This window comes from Arachis hypogaea, chromosome 20 (genome assembly GCF_003086295.3).
Source record: "Arachis hypogaea cultivar Tifrunner chromosome 20, arahy.Tifrunner.gnm2.J5K5, whole genome shotgun sequence".
Lineage (NCBI taxonomy): Eukaryota > Viridiplantae > Streptophyta > Magnoliopsida > Fabales > Fabaceae > Arachis > Arachis hypogaea.
In genome coordinates, this window is record NC_092055.1 from 4,902,202 (window position 1) to 4,923,952 (window position 21,751).

The 21,751-nt window shown below is 37.0% G+C and overlaps 3 protein-coding genes across 3 annotated transcripts; 2 read left to right on the forward strand and 1 right to left on the reverse strand.

Moving 5' to 3' along the window:
* The first annotated feature begins 12,264 nt into the window (after positions 1–12,264).
* Positions 12,265–14,960, forward strand: LOC112783363 (wings apart-like protein 1). Its single transcript, XM_072229774.1, has 7 exons — positions 12,265–12,591; positions 12,746–13,260; positions 13,377–13,642; positions 14,018–14,168; positions 14,315–14,412; positions 14,497–14,578; positions 14,713–14,960. Exons 1-7 carry the CDS (start codon positions 12,327–12,329, stop codon positions 14,794–14,796), a joined length of 1,461 nt encoding a protein of 486 aa, XP_072085875.1. The 5' UTR covers positions 12,265–12,326; the 3' UTR covers positions 14,797–14,960.
* A 685-nt stretch (positions 14,961–15,645) lies between these two features.
* LOC112783364 (uncharacterized protein At4g19900-like) lies at positions 15,646–16,956 on the forward strand. The gene has a single exon (XM_025826292.3). It carries the CDS (start codon positions 15,646–15,648, stop codon positions 16,954–16,956), a length of 1,311 nt encoding a protein of 436 aa, XP_025682077.1.
* Positions 16,957–17,996: 1,040 nt separating this feature from the next.
* On the reverse strand, positions 17,997–20,974 carry LOC112783365 (probable polyol transporter 4). Its single transcript, XM_025826294.3, has 2 exons — positions 20,167–20,974; positions 17,997–19,635 (listed from the first exon to the last, which is right to left on the reverse strand). Exons 1-2 carry the CDS (start codon positions 20,378–20,380, stop codon positions 18,269–18,271), a joined length of 1,581 nt encoding a protein of 526 aa, XP_025682079.1. The 5' UTR covers positions 20,381–20,974; the 3' UTR covers positions 17,997–18,268.
* Positions 20,975–21,751: the final 777 nt, after the last annotated feature.

A 21,751-nucleotide genomic window follows, 5' to 3' on the forward strand; every position in this document is an offset into this window, starting at 1 on the left:
CAGCCGGTCTAAACTGTCCTGCAAGAATTTATATACACACATTGAAGGATGTCGGTGCTTGGATCATTTCAAAGGTTGTGCTGGATCATTCACACCCCTGCTGTCCAAGCAAAGCAGAGATGCTCAAACAGCACAGGGAACTAAGCATGTCCATTCATCGTACGATAGAGAATAACGAGGAGGCCGGTATCAGACCAAGCAAAACCTACCAATCATTTGTTGCGGCTGCCGGGGGTCACCGCGAGTTAAATTTTATCGAAAAGGACGTGAGGAATTTCTTTTTTGAGCTCCAACTCGAAGAGGATCAATCGATTAAGCTGGCTTTTTGGGCCGATGCAAGAAGCAGAGCCGCCTTTGAGCATTTCGGAGACGTCATTTCATTCGACACCACCTACAATACAAACAGGTAACAAACTGTCCCTGTTTATGATGCCAAATTAATTTATTTTTACGAATCCGCAGTAGAGGTGTATATTGGCTGTTTCATTGGGTGTATGCGAAGCATTTGTTAGGGTGTAGCTAATGATTTTGCATTCTGGACCATGGTAATTTGTTTCAGGTATAATTTGGTCTGTGGTTCTTTTGTCGGGGTGAATCACCACGGTCAATCAACACTTCTCGGATGCTCTTTGATGAAGAACGAAGAAATTGAATCATTCAAATGGTTATTTCAAAGCTGGCTTCGTTGCATGGGAGGAAACGCTCCGAAAGGGTTTCTCACCGATCAGTGCGCATCCATGAAAAGGGCTTTAGAGGCCTGTATGCCAACAACAGTTCACCGTTGGTGCATTTGGCACATCATGAAGAAGATTCCAAGCAAATTAAACGGGTACAAGGGACATGCCGATATTGAACAAGAAATGAGCCAAGTTGTTTGGAACTCTCAAAGCAAAGACTCATTCGATAGGAATTGGAACGATTTTCTGCTGAATTTTGGTCTTGTGGACAACAAGTGGCTTTCAGGTAATGTCTTTTTAAAATCTACATCAGAGGTGTAAATTGCATGTTTTCTCGGGTGTATTTATAGACTGTCTTTGGGTGTATTATGCAGATCTGTACGAAGACCGTCACATATGGGTTCCTATCTATCTGGATCACCATTTCTGGGCAGGGATGAGAAGCACACAAAGGAGCGAGAGCATGCATTCATTTTTTAACAAGTATATCACCCGGAACAGCTCGCTTATTCAGTTCGTCAAACAATACGATAATTGCCTCGGAAGCAGGGAGCAAGCAGAGAGAGAATCAGATGCTGCAGATTTTCATACGGTCATACCGTGTGCAACCAAATCCTGCATTGAAGCTCAGTTTCAAGATGCGTACACTCACGCAAAGTTTAGGGAAGTCCAAGCGCAATTCAGAGGAAAGGCGAATTGCATCACCAGACTAAAGAATTCCGCTCTAGGCTATTCAGTATACGAAGTCGGAGAACAAGTTTCCAGCTCAATATTCAACAAGTTCGTGGTTACTTACGACTCGGTTGCAGCCGAGGTAAAATGCCATTGCTTATTATTCGAGTCGAGAGGGATACTGTGCCGTCACGCACTAAGCGTGTTAAGCTTCGAACAAGTAAGCCAAGTGTCAACGAGATACATACTGGAACGATGGAGTAAGAAGGTAAAGAGGCGACACACACACATCAAGAGCAGCCACGATGAGCCACTAATGGAGCCAAGAAGCAAGAGGTTCGACCAATTGGTTTTTCGTTCGCAAAATATATGCGAATTTGCCTCCGAATCGGAGGAGCTGACTGCAATTCTGCACCGTGCGTACGATAACGTCATGGCCAAGATGGAAGCATTAAAAGCCAAAAGGAAGGGGACATCTTCTTTATCCCACGAAGACGCCAACTTGGAATCCGTTAACGAGCTTCAAAGCCCGCCAAGGATTCGAACAAGAGGACGTCCAAAAAACAGGCTAGGTTCAAAGCTGGAGAAACAGATCGCAAATGCCACAAAGAAGAAGAAGACGAAAGTTTTAAGCGAGGTAAAAGTAATGTTCTTTAAATTTGTGGCGATTGAGTTTATTTTTCTCGTTAATAGTTTAGGTAATGTGTGTGTGTTATATTTCAGATAAACCTGTTTGATGCTGCATCAGCGGCGCATTCAAATTGCAGCCAATATCAAGGACACGTTATGAGTTATCAGTTTAGGGTACCAGCAGCAGGGGATAACTCCTTGGGTGTATAGTTTTACAGAATATGGGTGTAAAAGCACTGTTATTTTGGGTGTATTTTCGTTAATTCACAATTTAGATATAGACACATATATAGATATATATAAAACAAAAGCTGTAAAAATTCTCAGGTTATGGGTTTATATTTGATTTGATGTTTTTCTTCATATTTTAGTACATGTAATTCATACATTTTGAATACAACGCAGACAGTTTGGGTGTATATTTTATACAACCTTGGGTGTATTATTAGACTTGCGTTGGGTGTAACAGTTTATAATTTGTGTTTATATATGCCTTGATTTTTTCCTTCATATTTTACCACCTGTAATACAGCTTTTGAATACATCACAGACAGTTTACCAGCACAGATAGTTTAACTATGGGAAAAAATATACATAGAATAGAAGTTGTTGATAAATGGCAAATATTTACATCATTTGTTAATTTACAAACTACCCAGCAGTTGGATTACGCAGTTTCTATATCAGCAGAATTAATCTGACAAAACGGACTTAATAATATAGAGGATGGCTTCGACAGCCTTATAGCACTACTCTCTCTAATTGCCCGATCTCTCTGTGTATTCATCTCACTGAATAGTATCCGAGATGCGTACTCCACTCTATAGTGGTCCACCTCCTCCTACAATTAAAAAGTATATTCTGTTTAAATAGCAATATTAATTCAGTAAAGTAATACAGAGTTATATGGTTCTAAAGACAGTTACCTGTGGCCAATTATCCCATTGATACTTCCCCTTTTTGATGTTTTCCGGCTCAATTATCTCCATCCACTTCATAATGTACACAGCGCAGTCATAGCTGAAAACGAAGAAAATAAATTACAAATCTCATTTACAAAAGTTTAATGTTCAGAGTTACAAATTTATACCTTGTTTTTTGGCCAGATATTTTAACATATGGTGATTTAATTTCCTTCTCCCTCTCCCCTTTCTGAAGAGGTTCCCCGCCGGCATATGTTATCAATCTTGAAAATACGTATCCCTTAAATACGAAAACAAATAAGTGATACACCCGAATGAATGGACAAGATACACCCAACTGAATGGACAATATACACCCATCACAACTAACGAAATAAACCTATCTATTAAAGTAAAGAAGACAGAGGCAACTTACAGTGAATTTATTAATGGCCTTTCTCTCATCGGTGGGAGCTTTTTTGTGTAGCGGGTCAAGTATTTGACATTTTCGCTTTCTTGTATTTATCAGCCATAACCACCAATGCCCCGCGTAGCAGACAGGGGCAAAAATTTGAAGGATTGCCACACATGAACAGTGTGTTATTTTATTTTGCAAATAAGTAAATAAGCGTACTAACAAATTTAGCAAACGAAAACTTACATATGGGTGCGAAGTCAATTTTTTTCTATCTATGAAGGGAATGAAACTCGGGTAGGCTTCCACCCTAAATTCCTTTTTCGTTTTCGGTGATACGAATTCCCCGTTTGGGTGATCCGAAAGTGCCATGCACTGCAAGAATGGGAAACAAGAAATGAAATACTAAACTTACACCCAATCGAACGTGAAAAATACACCCAAATCAATACAGAAAATACACCCAAAGTTCGTAGAAGTAACACTTACCACAATATCGGGGGGGGGGGGGAGACAGTATATTTGTTCTTGAAATCTCTTTTCATTTTTGTTGTTGAGGATGAGGCAGATGGCAGATACAATCTAGAAATATATGCCGAAATCAATTTTACATTAATAAGCATTGTAATTGACTTTGGTGTAAAAACATTAATCTTATTATAATATTACCTGTTGCATTGATGCCAAGCGCATCACCTATTGTCTTTGGTGTTATTTGGAAAGAACCATATCCTGTCTTCAGTCTGTTCTCCCCAAGTTTGAAGTTGTTTGCCAGTTCCCTTAAGAGTTGGTGATCCACTCTTAGAGGTGGGACGTGCATCAACCCACCAAATCCGAGATCCCTGACAATTGCCTTCTTCTCCTCAGTCATGTTTCTGAACTTATCACTCAGGAGATATGTGGCACACTTAAGATCCTTTGTTTGGTTTCTTACTGCCATTTTGTCTGAAACAAAAAATACACACAAATATACACCCATTAGTAACAGTAAGATACACCTATATGTAAGAATCAGATACACCCATTGATAACAGTGAGATACACCCATTGATATTATTCAGATACCTTCATATATATCAGTCAGATATCAGTCAAACATGCTTCAATATCAAGCAACATTACAAGGTCTAATAACAGTAAGATACACCATATGTAAGAATCAGATACACTCATTGTTAACAGTGAGATACACCCATAGATATGATTCAGATAAATCCATATATATCAGTCAGGTATCACTCAAACATGCTTCAATATCAAATTAATTGAGATATCAGTAAGATACACGCATATATGAGTCAGATACACCCATTGATAACAGTAAGATACACCCATATGTAAGAATCAGATACACCCATTGATAACAGTGAGATAGATATTATTCAGATACATTCATATATATCAGTCAGATATCAGTCAAACATGCATCAATATCAAGCCACATTACAAGTTCAAGCAGTATACAACCCCCAATCTACGGAATAAACCCCCAAAAATCAACAACAGTAGCAAGAGAACTTAGAACAAGAATGTAGAACGACGTAGAACTTAGAAGAACGACGTAGAACTTAGAACAGTGTAACAAAGAAGCAAGAATAATAGCACAGTAAACCCTAGAAGAACGACGTAGAAGAAAACTAAAATATACAGTAATCTTAATGAACTTACGTTGAGTGTTGTTGCTTCGTTTTCTCTTCAGATTCTTCACGGAGAGTTTGATGTTGTTTTGATGGAGGTTTCGAACAACGATTTGTATATTTTGAACTTTGATTTTTGCTCGAAAATGGGAGCGTTTCCTTGTTTTCGAAGCGTTTTGAGAAGTGGAAGAAGTGGAGGAAGTGGAAGAGTCTGCCATACGAACCGTTTGTGTTGAGCGCGTGATTTTGACGCGCCATGTTATGCTTCCTTATGCGCGTGTCTTCGATTTGGGCTGGGCCAACTTGGATGCTTGTATACTTGTATGTGTAGCAGGCCCGATAATATAATAGGGTAGTAATGGTAAAGATTACACACAAGATTATTAGGGAGGATTTGTGTGGTTTATTCAGTTAATAAATAATAAATAAATCATTTTGTTAGGTAGACGGTAAAACAATGTGAATAATAGATTCTAAAATTAATTCAATAAAGTAAAAAAAAAAATACTCAACTTCCAAATTACCTTCTAAATCCTAACATTATGGTCAGCATCTGCATACCTAATGAATTGAACATTCAGCCATGGTTAATTGTGCATGAGTAAATCGAATCAAAAGGAATAACTATCCAATTAAGAATAATCAACATAATCATCTGCATACTTATTGAATTAAACATCCCACATATTCATTGTTCACATTGTTTAGTATTCTCATTGTCTCCCTATACTTTTTCTAAATAATAAGCTAATGGCTATTGGCTAATGAGGAGTAATATCCCAAATTGTTCCCAAAAAAATTCACGGTCGAATAGATTTGTCCTCAACAAAATTTAACTAAGATTTTGACCCTGACGTTTTTAGTTATACACCAAATACGTCCCCATACTAGTTTGACCCGGTCAGGACTAATGGTGACGTCCTACGTGGAGGTTAACGAACTGACGTGTCAGGTTAATTGTGACGTGTCACCTCCAGAACAATTTGGTCCCTATCCAAACTGGATAAAACGACGTCATACTGGATCATGAGGCGGACAACGTCGTTTCGTGGAGGACAGATTCGTCCCCACCATGGAAGGCAGAGTTGCGAAATGGCGCTGATGATTGGATTTTTGACGGTATAGAATTTCACAAATGAATTCTCGTTGTAAAGTATAGTTTCTAAACCAAGCAATAATCCTTTCATACAAAAAGTTGTTTGTCACTAGTACAAACCCCTAAAATTTATAAACCGAAGTATTGGACCTCGATCGGATCGTTCTCCCTAGGAATTACAATAAAGTGTCTTGTTATTGGTTATGAGTTATTTTGGGGTTTTGGATAAGAAGCATGAAAAGTAAATGGCAATGAAAATAAACTAACAACTATAAAAGGCTCTTGGTAAGGTGTGAGAACTAGAAGTCCTATCCTAGTTATCCTTCTCAATTGTGATGAGAATTGTTCATTGCTACCACTTAGTTAACCCTTACTAATTAAAGGAAAGTCAAGTGGATGAATTGACTTGAGCCATAAGTCCTAGCCAACTCCCAAGGAAAGACTAGCTTTAGTGCACTCCAAACCAATTAGCAATCTCTCCAATTATCAATCAACAAAGGAATTAGATAACTCAAGTATCACTAATTACTCTACCTAGGCCAAGAGGAACAAAATCTACACTAAAACTAAAAGAGACATTTCAACAAACACATAAAGTGCAATAGAAGTAAACATTATTAATTGCAAGAATTAAAGGAATCTACAACTACAAAGGTAAGAGATCAACAATAGGAAAGCAAAGAAGACACATTTATTATGAATTACCTCTTATTGAATTGAAAGAAAATGGGATGAACAATACTAGATCTACAACAAAGTATAAGAACAACATGAAGGAAATTGCAATAAAAGAATGGAAGAAGAATCAATGTCATTACAGGGAATTGAGATGTAGAAGTAGAAGAACATGAATCTAAATCTAGACCTAAGAACTAAACCTAATCCTAATCCTAATTCTAGAGAGTAGTGAGAGCTTCTCTCTCTAAAACCCTAAACTCAAGTAATTAGTAGTTGGAAGTGATGTTATAGTTATGATTGATGTCTTCCCCTTAATCCTTCATCCTTTTATCCCTTTCCCTTAGCAACTTGGCGCCAAAAATGGGTTCAGAAACCCTCTCAAATCGCCAGGCACGTGCTGCATTAATGAGGTCATGTGCCATCATCGGCGCGTGCGCGCATGGTACGCGTGCGCGTCCCTGGTCGATTCTGCAATGTTCGCGCGAGCGCCTTGTGCGCGTGCGCGTGCATGGCTGACTTTGTTTCTTTGACTTTTTATGCTTCTCTCCACTTGTATGCTTCCTTCCTTGCTTCCTTTGATCCATGCTTAGCCTATTTCAACCTGAGGTTACTAGCAAACACATCAAGGCATCTTATGGAATCAAACAGAAACTAGAATTCATCAAAATAAGGTTTAAAAAGCATGTTTTTACACTTAAGCACAATTATGGAAGAGATAACAAAACCATGCTAATTCTTAGGCTAAATGTGACAAAAGGTTATCAAAATACTCTAAATTCAATGCAAAACAAACCGTCAAATTGGGGTTTGTCAACCTCCCCACACTTAAGCCTTAGCATGTCCTCATGCTAAGATAAGAAGGAACTTAAGGGTTATGACATTTATTGAATGCAACTAAACTATATGAGTCCTATCTAAATGCAACTATCTAAAGCAATTGGAAATGCTTAGTTCAAACAAATCAATTCCCAAGAGAGCATGTGTAAGCACAAGAGCTAGGCATATAGGAACTAAGTCCAAACCACAATTGTATTGAATTGTCAAAAAAGAGTTCAAACTTGCAAGAACATAGGTAATATAGGTGAATACATGTGATTGAACTTTTGAACCCTCACCGGATGTGTATCCGCTCTATTCACTCAAGTGTTTAAGGGTTAATTCACTCAATTCTCTTCTAATCATGTTTTCCAAAATTTGATTTTCTTCTAACAATCAACGTTTATTTCATGCATGCATACAAGTATCCTGAGGTCTTTTCATTGGTTGTAATGGGGCTAGGGTCAAGATAGGATGCATATTTGGTCAAGTGAGCTTGAAATTTGAATCTTTGATAAGCTTAAACTTCCCACCTAACCTATGACATCCTATACAATTAAGTTCTAATCTAGCTACCCATTCTTCACTTTTCCACATACTCATGCATTTTTTTTTATTTCACAACACTTATGCATTGATTTTATTGGACCTTGCCTTGGGGCATTTTGTCCCATTTTTATTATTTTTTTCTTCTTTTTTTTTCTATATTTTTTTTTTCTTTTCCATATTATTTTTCTTTTCTTTTTCTTTTGTTTTTCTCATTTTTTTTCCTTTCAAACTATATACAAGAGTACCAATGCATAAGGTCTATACATTTAATCAATACATGAGCATGTACCCAATTCCCAATATTTACAATAATAATACAAAACTACCCTTTTATTCACCCAATGTCCCAAGGTTCCCACACTTTAATGATACACACACTCTAGCCTAAGCTAATCAAAGATCCAAATAAGGACATTTATTGTTTTTCGCTTTAAGGCTTGTAATGTGCTAAAATAAGAATAAGTGGGTTAAGCGTAGGCTCAAATTTGGCTAACAAAGGAAGATAAAAGGTAAGGCTATTTGGGTAAGTGAGCTAATGAAATGATGGCCTCAATCATATAAATGCATGAATACACAAAATAATGGAAATAAAGAATCAAACAAATCAAAGATTACAATCATAGAAAGAGAACAATTTCACACAAGAATGGGAAATAAATGGTTATAAAATGTAACCACATCAATAGGCTCAAGTCTCACAAGCTTGTGTTCTCAATTCAATACATGCTTCACAAGGTATGAAATTCAAGCAAGTTTCAAAGATTCTTTTTTTCAATCAATTGGGTTAATGCCCTATATTTAACTCCTTGAAAAACCTCAATGTTTGACTAAGCATTGTTGTGATTGAAAAGTTCAAAAATTTTCCTTAGTTTACCCTTTTCTTTTTCACTCAAAACCAATTTCTTATGCAAAAAGGGGTGACTAATAGGTCCCTATAAAAGCACAATCATCAGGTAGATAGGTCTCCATTTAAAACGGCGCCGTTTCACAAATCTGTCTTCTATGGCGGGGACGAATCTGTCCTCCACGAAACGACGTCGTTCGCCTCATGATCCAATACGACGTCGTTTTGTCCAACTTGGATGGGGACCAAATTGTCCTGGAGGTGACACGTTGCAGTTAACCTGACACGTCAGCCCGTTAACCTCCACGTAGAACATTACCGTTTGTCTTGACTGAGTCAAACTGCCATGGAGACGTATTTGGTGTATAACTAAAAACGTTAGAGTCAAAATCTTAATTAAATTTTTTTGGGGATAAATCTGTCCGATTGTAAATTTCTTGAGACCTATTTAGAGTATTACTCGCTAATGAATTAGCACTAAGCACTTGCTCTTTTTTGTTTTTTGTTTTTTATATTCTTTTGTAATTTGTTTTTTTTTTTTGTCAGACTTTTGTAGTTTTAGTGAATGGCTTGACTTTGTTGACTGGGTTGGGCTTCTACTATGATACTTTTGGGCCTTGAGTTAATCATCTTGACTGGTCCAAAAACGAAAAGAAAAATAACAGATTCGCAACTTGGCCTAAAAGAAATGATTGGCAAGGCCCAACGAGACAAATTCAAATTTGGCGCCGTTAACAGAAAACGCTGTTCCCACTTCTCATTCTCACTCCTTTCTCCCTCTGTTTTTCACTCTCTTCTTTCAGTTCAAGAACCGAAACCATGGTGCTACGCACGCACGGTCGCCGAATCTGCATGAGATTTCCTGCGAAATTCTCCGGCGACGGCGTCGCCCTATGCTCCTCCTCTTTGCCATTCTCTTCCCAAGACTCCAATTCCACTGACGGTCATTTCCGCAAGAGAAAGTCCAAGAGAACAAGGACGCACAATGAAGGCTTGATTACAAAGAAGATGAATTTGAAGACGACGAAGAAGAAGAATGCATTAAAAAACCTCACCCTTGCAATGATTCCGGCTAAAACCTCGACGCTAATTGAGGCGCAGGAATTCAGCGAGGTAATGGAGCGCATCGACGAGGTAAATTTCGCCATTGATGGACTCCGCAGGTCCCAACCGGTTCAGATCAGAAGGACAAGCTTGCTCTCTTTGTTGTCCATTTGCGCCACCGCGCAACAGCGCCGCCTCCTCCACGCTCAAGGGTACATCACTTTGTAAAGATTTATTCGATATCCATGTACTAATATGAAAAAGATTGAAACTTTTTCTTAAAAAACAAAATTTCTTTTTGCAATTTTGGCTTTGGGGCTTATTCAAGTTAATTTTCAAATTTTAAACTTTTGGTGGGTGCAATAATGATTTAAGAAGTAAGTAGTGTTTGCTTGATGTTTTGTGCTCAGTATCATTAGAATTGGTTAGTGTTTTTCTTCCGATAGAGTTTCCTGCGGTTTTGGCGCAGTATGAGTAATGTACATGTTTCCATTTAAGTATTCAGAATTAGATAGATAAGAGATTCGTGATTTTACACAAATTTTAAATTTTGTTTGTCCTTGGATATCATTGTGAATAGCTGAATTGTCTACGTCGCTGAGGGCTGTGAGACAAACTGGCATAGTAGTGGAATTTTGAACTGAAATATGGATTGTATTCACGGGTAGTTAGGTGATAATCCCTGATTTTTCTACTTTATAGGATCGCAAAGACAATCATTGATGCTATTTTGTGCCTAAGTCTTAATGATCTTCCAAGCAATGTTGCAGCTGCAACTCTGTTCTACATTCTTGCCATTGATGTAAGTCTTGTATTCTTTCCGATGAAATTCATCTTCAACGTCTCAACATCCTAGAACTTTATTTTTGACCTTTTCTTTGCAAGGGTGACCTTTCAATGGCATACTTTCCATTCTGCTTTTGTTTGGACGCTGTAATTTGTCAATCCTATTGGTTTCAGTTGCCTGATGTTACTGGATATTCTTTTGATTTCAGGGCGTAGAAGATAACCTCCTTGAATCACCTGATTGTGTTCTATTTCCGATCAAGTTGTTGAGACCACTTGTCTCCACGGATGGCGCAGATAAGGCACTAAAATTTGGTCCGAAAATTCTAGTGTCGCATAAGAATGTCGGTTCATTAGAAAATACAAGAGAAAGATGGGACTGCAGTTCTGTTGCAATTTTTTCTATAGTTCAACAAATTCTAGTAAGTTGTAAAGAACTGAAGCCAACCTGTCAAATTGACAACAGCATAGAGAGGCCAGAGTTATGCCCGGAATGGTTAGCATTGTTGATCATCGAGAAGGCTTGTTTATCTTCCATTTCTCTTTATGGTATTGTAGTGTATATCACCTTCCAGATTTTACTCTAAAAATATTATTGGCTGAAGATATTCTTCTCTTATATGTTGTATGTTTTTAATGGACGAAATTAACAATGAATAACCAAATCTGTTTAGTTTTAATGATTCTTTGAGTTGTTTGTTTTATCGTTCTTATTGTTGATATTGTTTCTTAATGATGGAGAATCTGTTTTCAGAAACTTCTGGTGCTGTATGTAAGACTGGTCGAAATTTTAAGGAAAAACTAAGGGAGCTTGGAGGACTTGATGCTGTCTTTGAAATTACCTTGAAGTGCCAGTCAGATTTGAAGGTGTGAGATTGTATTTTCAGTTCAATTTATAATTTGAGTATATTTTTTTTATAAGAAATAACTTGAGAAAACTGCAAAGGTTTTACAGACATTATAAAACAGAGTGAATATTATTATTTGCTATCTGATCTTTCTTACTCTAAGATCAAATATTGTGTCTGTTCGTACTCCGTATATGGGCAATTCCCTTATGTTCAGGAAATCAATTTAAGTAGCTGTTTGTCTTTTGTTCTAGTTGATTTCAAGTTTTGAAGCCCTATCTGGTTGTAGATTAATTTAATTGGGGAGAACCATTGGTTTGCCGTTTCAGTGCTGGGTGGAGGATAGTTATCTATCTACCAAAGATGTTAGAAATGACAAACAGCTAAAAAGCCTTACTTTGCTTCTTAAATGCTTGAAGATCATGGAAAATGCGACATTCCTTAGTGAAGACAACCAGGTTTACTACTCATTCTAGCCCAACCTCCCTCTCTTTCAGAAAGCGACAAAAACTAAAATAGACATAGTTTATGATTTTCATCTTGAGTTTTGCTTCCTTGACTTCCCCTTTGTATAGTATACTCATGTTCTGCTGCATTCTAATTTATCATTCATCGTATGTACTTTATCTTAACAGGCTCATTTTCTTGGACTAAAACGGAATCTCATTCCTCAAGCAACTCCGTTTTCTTTTGTGGAGCTGATTTTAACTATCATAAAATTTCTCTCAGGTAATGATCGCACAAAGGGGTAACTTCTTCCTTTTGCTGCTTTGTCTTTTTATTTCTCTTTTGTTGTCATGCTATTTTACTTTTATTTCTTTCCATTTCTTACAACTGATTAGTTATTCTTCCCACCCATGTCCTTCCACAATCTTCCAACTTCAAGATGTGTGCATAAGTCAGAATGCTTCTACCATTTTCAATGATAACAAGAATCCCATTTCTCTTTCTACCACATGTCATGATTCTGAACTGGATCTTCTCACAGACCTTAAAGGTGGAGTTCCCCCCCCCCCCCCCCCCCCCCCCACAAAATTATGTAGAAGCTATAGTCGTATTGTAAAGAAAATTCCTTCGAATTTGTGAATGGTTAGTAGTGTTGTGATAAGCTCATCAAGAATTACTGAATGCTCTTATACATGACACTGCAGGGAGTCTCACTTTAAACCATAATTCCACTGGAAGGTGCTATCATATGGAGAGAGAATCTTCCATAAAGAGGATTGATCTTTCACAGAAGAGCCAACTTGTGAGATGCACCCAGTTAAAAAGTTCTCTATCAGTTTCTGAAACTCCCAGCACTTCAATGACATACAGTTATTCACCGAATATGAGAGACAATCCTTCCAAATTTGCACCATCTGGTGGTGCATCATCTAGTGGTGCGGATTGTAAAACATGTATGATTCAACTTGAAATTTCAGATGATAATCAAGATCCATTTGCATTTGATGAGGATGACATTGCACCTCCTAAGTGGGACTTACCATCAATCAAGCAAAGAAAGTCGCATGCTAAAAAATATGAGGTAACAAGCAGAGAATTTGAAGAAGGATGTTTATCACAGACTAGTGTGAGCAATGGGGATGTCAATTGTTCCAGTTCTTACGTTGATGATGAAGAAGGTTCCAGTCTTCTCACTGATTGCCTTCTTACTGCTATTAAGGTATCTTTATGATTTTCTCTGATCTATTGTTTTGTGTCTTCTCTATATCATTCTTTCCTTAGTTTTGGTAAGTTGGGATCTCTATAAATTAATATTGTATAGTTGTATGATTGTAGGTGCTGATTAATTTGACTAATGACAACCCTATTGGCTGTCATCAAATTGCTGAATATGGAGGATTGGAGATTATGCCTCTGTTAATTGCTCAGCATTTTCCTTCTTTCAGTTCATCTTCATTGCCCACTTTTCACATAAAGGAAAATAAGCCAAACAGTGTGAAAGACCATCGACATGATAGGCATCTCACTGATCATGAGATAGATTTTATTGTTGCTATTCTTGGCCTGCTTGTAAACTTGGTAGAGAAGGATGGCCATAATAGGTAATTTAAATAATTACTTACTGGCAATACTGGTATTCAATCAAGAGATTTGCTAAGCAAAGGAAAAAAATTTCTAATTTGGAATAACCAAACACAGCTTGAATTATATCGTCACTAATATTCCCATAATTACAGTGTAGCATAAAGTTTGGGATCCCATTCTTTGTGAAATCCATGTATCTATCTATAGATGTTAGTACTTTCTATTTGATCACCTTTTTATAGAAAAAACCAACTGTAGTTACCTCCTTCTAGGACAAAATCAAAATTACAATATGCTACGGAGAATGTAAACAACAAAATGAGCTTTTGTATTGTGATAACAAGATGTATTGTCTCACTATTGCAGTATCTCTGCTACTGATGTTTTTGCAGATCACGACTTGCAGCAGCCAGTGTTCTGCTACCATGCTCAGATGTCTTAGACCATGAGATTCGGAAGGATGTTATTCCATTATTATGCTCTATTTTCTTGGCTAACCAAGGTGGAAGTGAGGATAGCAATGAAGATAAATATCTGCTACTGGTATGTATTATGATCTTCTTTTGTTTACTTACTATCAGAGACTTGAACCATTTAGATATAAGTTGTGTGATCTAGACTATAATGGTTGGGGAGAAGGGTATGAAGTTTGATTCTGATCTTCAGTCATCTTGTTCTCCATCATGCAGAATGAGGAGGCAGCTATTCTGCAAGGGGAAAAAGAAGCTAGGAAAACGATTGTGGAGGCTTATTCAGCACTGCTTCTAGCCTTTCTATCCACTGACAGGTTAATTTACTTTTCTTCTTTTGGTTCTATTTTTTTGTTAATGTGTATCTTAGGGATTTTTTCTTTTCCCTTTCTCAATTACAGCAATGACATTCACGAAGCAGTTGCCAACAATCTTCCAGATCATAATTTGTCCATTCTTGTGCCTGTGTTGGAAAGATTTGTGGTAAGTAGCTGTTAATAGATGTAACTACCTTGGCTTGAAACTGTGAAGCTAGCAAGAAATATTGGGATTATTGAAAGTGATGTTTGGAGTCATCTTTTTACTACTATTAAGTCTTTAATCATATTTGTTTCCAGGAATTTCATTTGGCCTTAAAGATGATTTCTCCAGCGACCCATAAAGCTGTTAGTGAGGTCATTGAATCATGTAAAGTTCGTTGAAAGCTCAGAAAATGGAAAACTATGTACAGCCTCAGCTGGTTTTGCTGCAAATCACTTCATTTCAGTCCAACTAGTTACACTAGATGCTTGTATATAAAAGTCAAGTTGCCTTGTATAGTTTGTGTATCAACAATGGTATTTTTTCAAATATTCTTGATTAGCCATCTCTCTCTCTCTCTCTCTCTCTCACACACACACACACACAAGTGTCTAAACAAAGCATATGTAATAAGCACGATGATTAGCAAAAATGAAAATAAAAATTAAATGAAGCACCAACCAGGAAATCACTTCACAAAGAAGTACAGATTTGGATATTCTAGATTTTATCTATAGTTTCTTATCCATGTACTCTGATTTGTCAAAACCAATGAAGCAAAGTAATCTACACGTAATGAACAAGAGAGTAGTCTCCAATTCATATGAACCTTTTTTTTCCCTCCTACTATATACTTGCACTCAATTTGATTTAAGAGAAGATTTCAATTTGCAAAAAAGAAAGGACTTGTGGTGAACTTGAAATGAGCAAAAATTACAAAGAGCTTTCTATTTGACAACCCCTTTCTACCCAAAAATAAGACTATGGTCCATATAGAAGAAACAGATTACACTAGCCTCACACATTGTCATTTTCAACCCCCAAAATAAATCATTGGAAAAAAAAAAAAGAAAAAAGAGAGAGAGAAAGCACGTAACTGTAACTCCACTACAACCACCCACACTGTCTCTAATATAAGCATGTAGCAGCAGCAACTGCCTCGGTAACCAACCCAAAACAAAACTTTTTGAACCAAGAAACAGTTCCCTCCTTTCCTGATTTCCTCTGTTCCTGTTCATGTTTGAAAGCCAATGGAAGAGAAGAACTACCATTTCTCTTCTTCTTCTGCATTGCACTTTAAAAGATATTTACTTTCTCTGCTCTTCTCTCTCCCCACTTCACTATATGCTCTCCTCCTCCTCTTTCTCTTGACCTACAATGGTTTCACAGTGTTCTGGATTCATGTCCCTCTCTCTCTTCTTTCCCCTCCAACACACCACACCAAATGGCCTCCTGCTTCTTCTTCTGTGTCCCTTGCGGTAAAAGAAGAAACTTTACCACCCATTAACAAGACCCATTTGGCGCTTCTCCCTCAAAACGCAAACTTTCCTCCTTTTCCCATCACTGAAAAGCAGCATAGAAGGTCTACAAGAGTGAAAAGGCACCACAAGCGCGGCCTCAGAAGCCTACTTCTAGAAGAGCCTCAATTCCCATTGTTTCGGTGCAGAATCAAGGCCTTCTTTTACGGCAATTCCTCTTCTTCTGGTTCTTGCAAGTTCAGGTTCTTCATGACTTGGATTTCACCATTGAAGGCATTTGGTGTAAGAGAATTGCTTTCTGTGGAGAGCTTGTTCAAGACTCACCGTGAAGCTTGTTTGGTCATAGTTTCAAAGTCAATGGATTCTGACACAGGAACTCAGATTCTGAATCCTTTTGTGGAAAATGGATTCAGGGTCACTGCCATTGCACCTGATTTCAAATACATATTCAAGGGAACTCATGCTGAATCATGGTTTCAAAAGTTAAAGGAAGGGAATGTGAACCCCGGTGAAGTTTCCTTGGGACAAAACCTCTCCAATTTGCTTAGGCTTGCATTGTTGTACAAGTTTGGAGGTGCATACATTGATGCTGATGTAGTGGTCTTGAAGAGCTTCTCCAAATTAAGGAACACAATTGGAGCTCAGAATCTTGATCCAAGAACTGGTGAATGGAGTCGTTTGAACAATGCAGTGTTGGTATTTGACAAGAAGCACCCTTTGCTTTTCAAGTTCATTCAAGAATTTGCACTCACTTTTGATGGGAATAAATGGGGTCATAATGGTCCTTACTTGATTTCAAGGGTGGTTTCTAGGGTGAGAAGGAACCAGCAAGAAGGGTTTGAGAATTTCACTGTTCTGCCACCATCTGCATTTTATCCTGTGGATTGGAGAGGGATTAGCAGTTTGTTTTTGAGGCCAAGAGATGAGATTCATGGAACATGGTTGGAGAAGAAGAAGGAGCAAATTAGCAAAGAGAGTTTTGCTGTGCACCTATGGAATAGGCATAGTAAGAAGCTTAAGGTTGTAAAGGGAAGCATTGTTGATAGTATCATCTCAAGTTGTTGCATCTTCTGCAACATTTAAAGTTTGTAATTAATTTTAGAAAGTTAGAATGATGATAAATTTTAAGTTTAAGCAGTTTTATTCCAGCATCAAAGGTTAGACTAGTATTGGATATTTGCCATAGGAAAAGGTACAGATTGATTGACATTCCAGAAAAGAATATATAGGTTTGTCTTTCTTGGTTGGGACCATTATAACTTATGTAATGATTTCTCAGCTTCCTATCTAAATAAGACACTAACCTTTATCCTTATATCATGTGTCATGAACCTTTGGTCCCACTTTCTCTATGCTCAGTGTCTTATCTTCAATTTTTTTTTTATATAATAGAAAAATGGTTACCAAAAAAAAATATGTTCTCTACAAATTTTGTGAAAATTTTCACTATTCACACAATTCTAAATTCTCCCTATATTTTATTCGGAAATTACAACATAGCTCCTTTGAACCATAAATGGACACTACTTGTGGCAAACACTTACAAGTGATCTACCTACTTTCAAGGATTCAACCAAGGTTAGTTCAAACACATATTTGTTACCTAACAATATAACATAGGGGCCTAATCCATATGCTTAAAATTGTGAATCATCTTATTATAACTACTAGATTAATATAATATTAGTTAAGTGATAAGTGTTTTTTCTTAATAAATAGTTTTGAGTTCAAGTCTTAGAAATAACAAATTTTTACCAAGGCTTGGCTGAGACTCTCATGTTCTCATCTTTCAAAATTAATAACTAATTACTCTTATTAATATGATAATATATAATTAAATATCCACATAATCATTTTTATATAAATAATACACACAAATTATTATTTTTTGTTTTACATACTACAGTCAATTTAATTTGCAATTATAGTACAACTACAAGTACTGCCATTCTTTATTAACATAATATCCCTTTTTATCTTGGTGGAATTAGAATACACGCATCTCCCTATTCTATTAATAATAAACATTTTAAGAAAGCGAATATTATACAAGGTAAATAGCAACAAATGCAAGCGCATGTTGGAAAGAGACAATACAAATTCCTAATATGGCTGAGATAAAATGATGCAATCTGAACTCCTTTTCAATAGACGGTAAAAAATAGAAATAAAAAAAAGTCAAGGGACATAAATATATTTTATATCAACAGATGCTTTAGCATATAATATATACTGGTGCTAGGTGGTTCTAAGAACATTGGAATGAAGTTTCTCATTGTTAGTAAATTTCTGCTATAACTAAAGAATTTTCCAGCCACCAAACTAGTATGATATTGAAAATATCTTAGGAATTTAGTTTAGTATGAAGATTCAAGATTGTGGCATGCCACCAAACTCATGACTTCTGCATCAGGCGCTCTACATCTCCCATTTCAACCTCATTTCCCCCTGATTCATCATCTTTATCATGGAAGAGAACCTCAATTTCCTCCAAAGTCTTCCCTTTTGTCTCTGGAACACAATAATGAACAAAGGCGACGGCAGAACATGAGATGATGCCAAACACAAAGAAGGTTCCTGCAACTGTGATTGCACGACTGACCGAGAGGAAGGACATGGATATGATGCCACTACTTACCCTACTTCCGACGGCTCCAAGAGCTGATGCTTGAGCTCTAAGTCTCAAAGGGAATATCTCAGATGACAGAACCCAGCATATAGGGCCAAGTCCTACTGAGAAAGAAGCTACATTTCCACAAACTGATAGGATCGCCAATACAATCCCAACTTTTGCATGATCCAGAAAAGCTAGAGAGAGGCTCAGGCTAAATAAACAGACTGTCATCCCAATTGTGCTTGCATAAAGCAACGGCTTTCGCCCCACTTTGTCGATCAGAAATATAGCTATCAGGATGAAGAGTGTTTTGGTGAAGCCAACAGTGACTGTTGCTGCAAGAAGCTGAGTGGTCTCAGTGATACCAGCATTCTTGAAGATTATTGGGCTGTAATACACAGTTGTGTCTATGCCTGTAATCTGTTGGAAACACTGAATTCCACAACCAGTTATAAGCATTCTTCGAACCGGAGGTGAAGGACATAATATTTCTTTCCAAACAGCTTTAGCTTCATACTTCTCAGCATTAGCTAATCCAGCAGCTACCTGGATTTCTTTCAACTTTTCCTCAGCCTCCTTTTCGCTCTCGCTTATCTTCCTCAGCACCAGCCTCGCTTCTTCAACTCTATTCTGCATCACAAGCCATCTCGGAGATTCAGGAATGATAAACAAAGCAAGAGCAATAACCACCGAAGGAAGAAGTCCCACACCAAGCATTAGCCTCCAATTTATATGCGCTGGAAGCCCTGAAAATTCATAATTTGATATGTAGCCAAGAAGGATTCCCAAATTTATGCATATCTCAGGGAAGGATGTAAGAGATCCCCTAGCAACGGCAGGAGATATTTCAGCAATATACACAGGCGCAATCATGACGCCGAAACCTATACCCACCCCGGCCAAGAGTCTTCCTATCATCAGTACTTTAAAAGAAGGCGCAAGAGCCATAATGGCTCCACCGGTTTGGAAGATGACAGCAGCCAAACCAATTGTCCATTTCCTACCAATGACATCAGATGTCTTTCCACCTGCTAAACTACCCAACAGCGATATTATGCTCAAAATTCCAACAAGAACTTCTTGTTGAACCTCAGTGATCTTCAGATCCTGTTGAATGAATATAATCGCTCCACTCATAACACCAACATCTACAAAACAATAAGCAAATATGAACTGAATTTGTCAGGGACTTGGATGTGGTCCCATCAAATATCATAAAGAAAATTCATGTTGATGATGCTCAAGTTTCAACAACTATCAAACAACATGGTTGCATTCTATAACTCTTGCCATGAACCAATGGGCCCTTATAGTAAGAGAATGAATTTGCTAAGTTCAATCATTAGTACCTAACTGTCTCTACTATAACTATCTCGTTGAATTTACAAGTAAGCTATGTATCCACATTTTGTCCATATATGCCTGTTCCCTAAACCTCAACAACAAAAGCTGTGCTACAAATTGCACAAACAGCATATTTTGCATTCACCATTGTGATTATTATAATCTACAGCACAAAGCCCCATAGTGGGGTTTTATTCTTTTCTTAATTTTTTGGACTGACACATATTCTTGCCACTCAATGATAAAAGAAAAGAAGCAGGGTCCCAAACTAAAAGAACCACATAAAAATTAAATGTGATTAGATCAAGATAAGATAATAAAATAGAATTACCAACCATAGCCGAGAAGCACTGAATTCAAAGAGGCAAAGACGGCACAAGCCATTATATATTTCTTGGAATCATGCTTGTTAGATGATGGCAAGTCTTCTTCTTCGGCCTCATCAAGATCAGAGTCCATCCTTGTGTACTTGGGCTTGGTCCCCAATGAAATCTCAGATAGAACATCTCCATTCCCATCCACATTCTCTTGGACACCAACCAACCCCATTATTCCCCTCAATTTTATATATTTATATATACTCTTATGCAATGTTCAAAAACCAAACTCACAAAAAAACAAATATATTACAAAAAATCCCGGTGTCTCTCTCCTCTGAGCTGATGAAAGAGTGAAAAGGGAAAAAGGACTTCACCGTTGACCCTGTTTGAAGCTCCTAGTTAACAATGTTCCTCCTCCAGCACAGAGAGAAAGAGAGGGGGGGGGTATGGTCTTAGATCTGAATTGTGGAAGAAAAGGGATGGAACTTGCAAACACCTAGCTGAGTGTTTCGCTTCAAAAAGAGCAAAGTTTCGATTTTGGACAAAGGATTTACATGGAATTACCAGAATGTCAAGTGGGGTCAACTCTTTTCTTTTGGACTCTAAAGCAACGTATTTTCAGGGACAAGAATCTCAGCCTGTTTTGGGGGATTCGTCAGTATGTGCTTGTTGATGAAGGATCTCCATTGGGGACTGTCGGACACGTCATCGTACGGGCATCATAGGTGAAAGTGAAACAACGTGCCGCTTAGTATGTGGTCGGTTCGCGCGTACTTTGCTTCGTCAATGGTTGGAAAATAGAAACACTTCCCTTCTAAGTTCTAACCGTCGGTGAGGGGTATCTGTGGTATTTTACTTTTTAAGTATTAATGTGATGTCCCTCTTATACCCCTCCCCTCCCAACTATAAGATTTCTAATCTCATTTAACATGTTACACTACTCATGGTCTTGTTTCCTAGTAACAACTTTATGGCAAGAAGGCAAGAATTAGGTCAGAAGTAAAATCTTTTCGAGTTTAGTTAAATAGAAGGATTTACTTAGAAATTTAATTTCGATGCATTGTAAGTACTTTATATATATATATATATATATACAAAATATATTGAGTAGTTAACAAAATTAATGAAATAAAAATTCACAAAATTATAGTTTTTATATAAATGTGTGGTATCTTTTAATATAAAAAATTAATATTTTTTTACGTGAGAAAAATTAATATGTTGATAATATAAGAAAGCGGACAAGTTTCATAAAATCATCATTATTTCTTTTAAAAGTTTAGACATTATAAGGCTAATTTTTTTTATGAAAAAAATATTAGTATTTTTTTTTGTTGAAATTAGGATTATTTAGTATAATTACATGTAGGTGAATTTTATAGGTGGAGAGTCAACACGCAGGATGCATCCTGACAACATATAAGATGCATGTTAGACATATGTCAATATTCTGGCACGCAGATGTATGTTGAACACCTTTTTTGTATATCTACAATACTGTAATATATTTCAAATATCAATATTCAAATAAAATACAATCTTTATCTCTATATTAAAAATAATTTTTGACAGTATAAAGTTTTTTTTTTTTTGGTTTTTT

Bases quoted from the DNA above. Each gene is read 5' to 3' on its own strand.
- LOC112783363 (XM_072229774.1), top strand. From the start codon at position 12,327: ATGATCGCACAAAGGGGTAACTTCTTCCTTTTGCTGCTTTGTCTTTTT. The intron at 14,413-14,496 runs GTTAATTTACTT...TCTCAATTACAG, and splicing joins GCCTTTCTATCCACTGACAG to CAATGACATTCACGAAGCAG. The intron at 14,579-14,712 runs GTAAGTAGCTGT...ATTTGTTTCCAG, and splicing joins CTGTGTTGGAAAGATTTGTG to GAATTTCATTTGGCCTTAAA.
- LOC112783364 (XM_025826292.3), top strand. From the start codon at position 15,646: ATGGAAGAGAAGAACTACCATTTCTCTTCTTCTTCTGCATTGCACTTT.
- LOC112783365 (XM_025826294.3), bottom strand. From the start codon at position 20,380: ATGGGGTTGGTTGGTGTCCAAGAGAATGTGGATGGGAATGGAGATGTT. The intron at 19,636-20,166 runs GTTGGTAATTCT...ATTGTTTTGTAG, and splicing joins TTCAGTGCTTCTCGGCTATG to ATGTTGGTGTTATGAGTGGA.